The following is an 8,090-nucleotide window of genomic DNA, read 5'->3' as shown; positions in this document are numbered from 1 at the left end:
TGCCGGCAGGACTGGACAGGGTGCCGGACTGGAGGCAGGGCTGGGTACCGGCTGAGTGACTGGCTGAGTCGCCGGCTGAGTCACTGGCTGGAACGCCGACTGAAAGGCTGGCTGAGTCACAGCCTGGAAGGCCAGCTAAGTCGCCGGCTGGAAGGCCGGCTGAGTCACTGGCTGGAAGGCCGGCTGGACAGGACTGGGTGCCGGCTGGACTGCCGGCTGGATCGCCGGCTGGACAAGACAGGGTGCCGGCTGGAATGCCGGCTGCTGGACCGGACTGGAGGCCGGCTGCTGGACCGGACTGGCCGTCGGCTGCACCGGACTGGACGCCGGCTGCACCGGACTGGACGCCGGCTGCACCAGACTGGACTGCGGCTGCGCAGGGCCCCGCACCCCCCTCTGTTGCCTCTTCTTCTTAAGCCGGACCACCTGACTGGTGGCCGGCTGCAGAAAAGAGGTGAAGGGCATGGCTGGCTCTGGGTTGGAATGCGTCCGAGGAGGATCCCCAGGACTCTCTCCTCCCTCTCTTGCCACGAAGGCTGGCTGGTGGTGGAGCGGTAGCAGGGGATGAGGTGGACGGTGCGGCGGTGCCCATGACCCCGATCTGCAGGGCGCGACCCTCAGGGATCGCGGCCAACAGAGATGGATGACTCGGATGGACTGAGAACCTGGGTTCCTGTCGGTTCATGGCGAACATAATCACGCCATCGAAGTCCAGCGGTCTCAGCATCCTCATCTCCGCCGGCGATAAAGGGTCCCTGAGGCCGCGGTTAAACAACGCCGCTACCTCCCCCTCCCCAAAGACCACCTCCTCTGCAGCCTCCAGGAACCTGTCGACGTAATCCATCAGCTTGGAGTTCCCCTGGCGAAAACTGCAAAGGAGGTGAGCCTGGCAGGATCGCTCTGCCTCCATACTGCCTGCTGGGTTCTAATGTGGCTTGTTCGTTCTGTCAGGAATGGGGGAGGCTCTGCCATGGTTCTGCCACAAGACCAAGAAAGACAGGACAAGAAGAGGCAGAACCATGACAGAAAACAATGAGGTTAGTTCCACAATTACAAATACAGTGGTGAAACTGACACATATAAACCACAAGAAAAGACAGACCTCAAGTCTTAAATAATTAAAGAAAGAGAGAAAGACACAGAGAAAGTTGTTTATCTTTTATTTTATTTGAGTATATTACAGTGATATTTTTACTATAACAATTAGTCTTCCCAACTTCTTTCTTTTTCTTTATATAACTAAATTATAACAGTATTTTGCATGTTAATCCAAAGATATCTTAATAACTTTGTAACTATGCAGAGTGTCACATGAATACCATTTTAATAATCATATTGTGCCCAGAAATGTTTTTCAAAATGTGAAAATGTGACTTTTAATATAAAATACATTCTTTTTTTCTTTTTGTAGAAACAAAATACACATGTCCATTTTAGGGTATTTCTAAAGGAGTGCAAACTTTTTGTTTTACTCACAGACATTTAGTAGCAACTTTTGGAAGTAATTACTCATATCCTTTTTACTTCAAAGCTAGCTTGAGTTATATGTTATCTTTTAACTCAAGACATATAAAAACCACCACAAATATATTTCCAAACCTTATAAAATGACGACAAGTTGATGCACATTCAGAATCTATAAACACATGGATTACAAGGGCAATACAATGAAAATGTTTTTAAAAATGTAACCATATCTCTCTGTGCTCATTTTGTAACACAACTAGATTATAGCCTGTGGTATTTTGACCTCAATTTTCATTTAGAAAAAACAGCCAGCACCTGCGTAACTGAACTGCAAGGTTATCATAAAAATAGTGGTAGGGCCTATAAATCCTGTTAACCTCTTTAATTGGGTTTGCAGGTTCTTTTTATTTTAAATTAGAAAAATTAAGGATTTAGCTGCAGACATTTACATTGGTGTTTTGTCAGGGAACCCAAAATGTGGTAGCATCTTAACTTACTGCAAAAAATTGAAAACAACACTGAGCAACTAAATCAACTACTAAAGTAGTGTTATGACTTGACGTTTAGGCCACTAGCTCTCAACGTCAAACTTCCTGAATGAAAATCAATTTGCACTGTGTACTTCTGGTCAGGGCCATGCACAGACATTTTGAGGGGCAGTGGCCGAAACAAAAAAGGGCACTTAGGGTTATATCTTTCAACTTATGACACTGTAGCACTCAGTAAATATGTAAATCTATATTTTATGTTGTGCTATGTTAAGGTACAACTCTTAAAACATTTATAGTAGCCAATAGGCCTACAGCATTTTCACAATAATTTTTCAACAATATTTGCAGGTGCAAAAGCGATATACGTTTATGCATTTGGCAGACGCTTTCATCCAACGTGAATTACATTGCATTATACTATACAGTTGTTTCGGAGTATGTGCAATCCCTTGGATCGAACCCATGACATTGGCGTTGCTATAGTGCCGTGCTCTAAATAATGAGCTACAGGAAACATTGATGCATTAACATTAACAATGGTTAATGGTTTTCACATGCTCTCCTGCTATCTGGGCTACTATTAATATGGTCTTAATAAAATGCAATTTATATGATATATGTTATAGATGACTGGTTTCAACTAAGAAAATAGATAAGGGGAAATGTTTGACAGTGACAAACTGTCAGCTTTGTGAAGGCATTTTCTACAAAGTGTGCCAATAACAGCAAATTCGGTGTTATGTATGCTAACCCTTATTTCCTGCCGTGCACACTCCAGTCTCTTCAGCGTGGATAATACAAATGAAACACGGGTTAGACCGGGTAGATTTACGTTCTTTATTTCACTTTTAGGAATCATCGGCATCGGCACAACAGCCACCTAACGCAACTCAAACTCGACTCCCTCTCGCTCTCCTTTTTCCCAAGAGCCCTCGCTGCCTTAAAGGGGCAGATGCACAAAATAGCTTTTTAACTAAACATTAAACTAGAGTTCAACATACATTTCTCTTTTAACATAAAATAGAAAAGAAATAAAAATAAAATAAAATAAAATAATGAATTGACACAATTAAGGTTACAGTTATATGAGATCGATACATCAATTTGATTTGACAAGAACTCTCATTTTCTTATGAGAATGGATATTTAGTAAGTTGTTAGCAGTTAGCACCAATAATAGAAAACCAGGAGCAAAACATTAGCAACAAAGATACAAAAAACAAACTATCAAATTATTTATTCTGCTTAGCAAGCACTGTCTGTAATGTGGATAATGTCCGGGATGAACTTCTGATACTGTCGTCTTCACCCCAGCGTTCTGACAGAGACTGTCTGTGAGTGATACTAATAAAAATTGCGTAGCATAGTGCATAAGTGCGCGATTTGGCACGCGCCTTTTATTCTTTGACCATAAGGGTGGCGTTGTCTAACAATGTGCACTGTTGCTATAGTAACGCACTGACGCTTTCTGAAGCGCAGTTTGTCAGTCGAGACAAATGCAGCGGAGTGCCACCTGATAATTTGTTGCTGGTTACATTACAAAGGAATTGAAGTGAAAAATGAAGTGCCACGACAGAAAAAAGTAATTGAAGAGCAGACAGACACGGTCAAAAGTCCGGTTTGCAACAGTACAGTAAAGAGAAGACGAATCAGCGTGTTAACATTGCAAGCAAGCAGGTAATTGTGTAGACAAAAGAGTGTTAAGAAAACACGCTATGGTGAGCAAACGCCATTTTAGTCTATTGTTGTCTTATATGCGTAGCCTATAGCATTTATGAATAGAAAGATTGAATAATTGTAGCCCTACACATTTTCATATATCTGATATATCAGATATAAATATAAACTATTTAACAGCATGGCTGAGTGATAGATGTGTCTTGGACTTTCTTGATCCAATACCCCTCTCTAAAGCCAAAACTAAAACCGCATTTGTAAATGTAGAGAAACGTCTGAACATTATTAGTGCAACATTGCTTATGCCACATACTTAATTAAAAAAGCAAGAGTCTAAATATCTAAACCATGTTGACATTTTACATTTAGTAGCCTAAAAAACCACAAAGAGTGTTGCTCCTGTTGTCAGCATGAAAGACATCAGCAGCAAAGTCAGCATTCGGCCTTTCACAAGCGACAAGGATCTGGCCGAGAGGACGAGACCAGCTAATGGTGAGTCCTCCACTATCAGATCTTCTGCTAGTCAAAAATCTGCAGGTTATTTAATCAAATGTGACTTATTATTTTACAATTGGCCTAATAAAATGGATATATATTACATACACTTTCATGGTTCCGCCTCTCTTGTCATGTCTTTCTTGGTCTCATGGCAGAACCTCTTGTTATGTGTGGAGAGAAGCATATTATTGTCACGACATAATATGCTCTCCGGTGTCTCGTCTCTAAGCCCCGCCCTCTCGTTCCCTCGTTAGCTTCCTCTTAGTGTTTGATTCCTGTCACCTGCCCGTCACCCTCCCTGTGTTATCGTCCCTCGTTTGTATCCCCCTATTTAAAGCCTCTCTTTTTCCTGTCCCGTGTTGGTACATTGTTCCTCGTATGTTGTTCTATAGTCCTTGTTCAATGTACAGTGGTCCCCGTTCATGTCGCCGTAGTTTCTCGTGGTCTTGCATTGCATTGCATTGCGTTGCGTTGCCCTTTTAAAAGTGAGTTTTGTTTGTTTATGATTAGTTCTCGTTTTGCCCCCTTGAGGGAAGTTTTTGTTTTCCTTTTTTGAAAAGGAGTCTTTTGTTTATAGTGTTTGTTCCCCCATTGTGGGTTTTTGTTTTATTATTTAATAAATATTTTGAGTTAACTCGTTCCTTGCTGTCTGCATCTGGGTTCTTCCCCCATAATCGTGACATACACAGTACAAAGGTGTCTTTGTGTGCTACATATTTTTTTCCAACTAAGTTTTGCTGCTTTAAAGAGTACATAACTAGGGATTTTTAAGGTCCTACATTGGTTTATGGAGTGTCCAACAACAAGTTTATGTACATAGGTGTAAAAACACTATTATTTCGTAATAATAGAGAGTTATTCTTCAATGACTGTCACATGATTCGTTCCGAGATTCATCTGTCTAATCCCCTCTTTTCCGTTAGCCTAGTCTGATGTGATTGGTCAGATGGTCTAGTCTGCTGTGATTGGTCTACCGCGAGTGAGGCTCACGAGCTAGTGTTTGGGGGAGAACAGTGAAGTTTTCGCAGGCAGTCCTAGCAAAATGCAGGCGGGGACTATATGTAGTGACGTAAATCCGCGGCGGTTCGCGACTCGTTTGCGTGATTCAGAGTCGACTCCCTTTTTCCAAGCCAATAACTTTGTTATTCATTCACCTTCGGATTTAAAACTTGGCAGACTGCTTACTTTCGAACACGGCAACATTACACGCTGCATGAAATATAATTTTCGTGATCTCATGTTATGTAGTCTTTAAAATAAAATGTATTAAAATTGATTAAAATGTCAGCTTTATATGTCAACACATGTTTTACTAAATGTTCACGCTTTCACTATTAGTTTATACTTTTGTTTGCAGTGAAAAGGGAGAAATTAGGTTTCCTGACATTGACTTTAAAGAAGCCACGATCCCTTCGACCTTACGAACCCACCCAACATAGGATGAAGTGGCCGAAAGAGGTATTGTACTATGCAGACAGACCTCATTATATAACCTCTCTGTCTTATTTGGATGATTTTCAAAAACAGACAATCAATCTTATTCTTTGGAGCAATGTAGTTCCTTAACTCTAATTGATGAAAATATTTTTTAGCTGAAAATCTCTACCACACCATGTTTTAAACCACTAAAGACTCTTTATTTTAATGAAATTTCTACTGTTTTCCGAGAGTGTTAAAAATTCCTAACTTGAGTCGACAAGAAAAAAAAGGAAAAAATGGGGGCGGTGTATCAGTGTTGTTAATGGTTACCATCACAAAATTTAGAAAAGGAAGTGATTGAATCACAGATAGTGACTGCTGAAAAGGTCAGCATTAATGCTTGAAAGTTTACTGACTGTGGACATTTGTTTAGGTGGAAAAGATGCCTACTTTAGATATCATAAACAAAGCCAGCAGTTCAGCCTTGGTGGGTGGTGCTCTTTCTAACACTAAAACAACTCAATGGTACTCAAGCTCATCAAACAACAATAAAAACATGATCCTCGGTGCATTTAAAGGTGAGTCTGTTTCTTGTAATGTGAGAACATCAAACAATGACATTCTTTGTTGTGGTATTTAAGTCATATCTAATCTGTATTCAATCACATGTGCTCTGCTCAAATAACCTAAAGCTAAATGACTGTCACACTGTTTTATGTTTAATGCGTTATTAGAGGGTGATGAGCCCTTTATATTACCCGGCTCAACTGGAGAAGTCATCGCTCAGCAGTTTCATCGGGGAATTACGCTCAGAATTTGTACTAGTGAGCCTTACAAAAGGTGGGTCTATTAAAATAAAGATGTTTAATTTGGTCACATCTTACATTTTTTCTTGATCAACTTTTTCCCCAAAATATAATGTTTTGCATCAACCTCCTTTATCTCAAAAAGCAAGGATATTTTTATTAATTGTGGGTGTTCGGTTTACTTTGACACGTCTTTGACTTTTTTTCAGAACCAAAAACAGTCCTCCTGAAAAGAACAGTAACAAAGACTTTGTTCTTGAGCATGTTCCACTTTGCTTTGATGACGAGCTGGAGAGACAGAATGTGAATGTTCTCATAGCTAGACCTCCCACAGTTTACTCAGCTCTGCCGGTAAACACTTACAATATACACTGTATTTACTTATGCGTATGTGGATCAACCTGTAAACAACAGAACTCAGTGGTCAAATTTTTCCTCATGATTTCACAGATAGTCAGTGAGACATACCCTGTGATATACAACACAGATCAGTACCAGCACGAGCCCTTCAAAAGCCCAGGATTCCACTTTCTGGAAACACCAAAGCCCCTGCTCCAGAATTGTTGTGTCCTGAACAGTAAATCCCATTGTGCCGTCATAAGAAACATAGATTCCATGCAAGATCCACGAAGCCAGAGAAGTCAGCGAAGTATAGGAATTCTCTGTCCACAGAACAGCCCTCATATTGGGAATAAAACAATGAGGGCTCGTAGTGTACATGTGCTCTTGGCGGATGGAAATGTGACAAAATACCCCAACAACAGTCCGCTTTTCGTCCGTCGCCATGATGTTGCCTCACCAGGAGTGTTTTCCAACGCCACCAGAAGTCCACCAGTTCCTTTTCTCATGCCAAGAAAGAGAAGTACGCAGGTTCATGTTGGTCCGGTTGTCAATGGCATTAATCCCATTCCCAACCAAGATGCCAAGAGAAGCCCATCAGACAAAATGACTACAGGGAAGTTAACCCGCTGCAGTCATGTGACACCACCACAATCCCAGAGAAGTGTAGCCAAACAGAATGGAACTGATTTCCTAGTAATCTCCAAAGCATTACAAAGCCAACTAAAAAGCGATCAAAAGCCTGACTTTGATACCAAGCAACACTTTCATGAGGAATTCTGGTCCAGGGAAATAGAAAACATATCTCATAACTATGAGATGTCGCAAGTTACAGATGATAAGCATTTTGGGTTGAATGACGAGAGCCTGTCCAGACCCAGTAGCTCTGCAAAACATACATTCCAAGATCAGGCTCCAGAAATAAGTACACTGGATATGTTGCGCTCTGTGGATGATAGCAACACATGTTCAGAAACCATGGGCTCGGTAACCCCAAAATCTAACCATGACGTTCAGTGGTCACATGCAATAAACGTTCCAACAGCTGAAAGTTGCGAATAAAAATGTGAAAAGTTTCAAGTTATTTTAAGTTTTGTTTTTAATTCCAAGTGACTTAAATTATCAATAAAATGATCTTGCTGATCTCTGTCAGTTAAAAGGATGCTTGCTCAATGCTCATAGAAGACACCGTTTAACATGTATAGATTTGAGCTATAGGCTAATAAAGTGATTCTGTTGTGTGACTGTTCGTGTTTTTAATTGCTTTACAATAATTCAAGATTATTTAAAATATTTTAATGTCAAATTACAATTGTTTATTTAATTCAACTTGTTTTAATTTCAACCTAAAAATAGGAAGGGAGAGCTACTGATTTTTGCACAGGACTGTTTA

General features: G+C 40.7%; 1 protein-coding gene across 2 annotated transcripts; it reads left to right on the top strand.

The window, feature by feature from the left end:
• The first annotated feature begins 1,307 nt into the window (after positions 1 to 1,307).
• On the top strand, positions 1,308 to 8,035 carry LOC130556260 (uncharacterized). 2 transcript variants are annotated; one of them, XM_057337059.1, is made up of 6 exons: positions 1,308 to 4,127; positions 5,491 to 5,591; positions 5,986 to 6,130; positions 6,287 to 6,392; positions 6,568 to 6,709; positions 6,809 to 8,035. In XM_057337059.1, the coding sequence occupies exons 1-6, from the start codon at positions 4,046 to 4,048 to the stop codon at positions 7,757 to 7,759; spliced, it is 1,527 nt and encodes a 508-aa protein (XP_057193042.1). In that variant the 5' UTR covers positions 1,308 to 4,045; the 3' UTR covers positions 7,760 to 8,035. The 2 variants fall into 2 exon arrangements, with proteins under 2 accessions (XP_057193042.1, XP_057193041.1); XM_057337058.1 differs by having other exon boundaries at positions 1,310 to 4,127; positions 6,568 to 8,035.
• The last annotated feature ends 55 nt before the right edge of the window (positions 8,036 to 8,090 follow it).

The sequence above is a fragment of the Triplophysa rosa genome, linkage group LG7, assembly GCF_024868665.1.
Source record: "Triplophysa rosa linkage group LG7, Trosa_1v2, whole genome shotgun sequence".
Taxonomy (NCBI): Eukaryota; Metazoa; Chordata; class Actinopteri; order Cypriniformes; family Nemacheilidae; genus Triplophysa; species Triplophysa rosa.
This window is presented reverse-complemented; position numbering and strand designations above follow the sequence as displayed.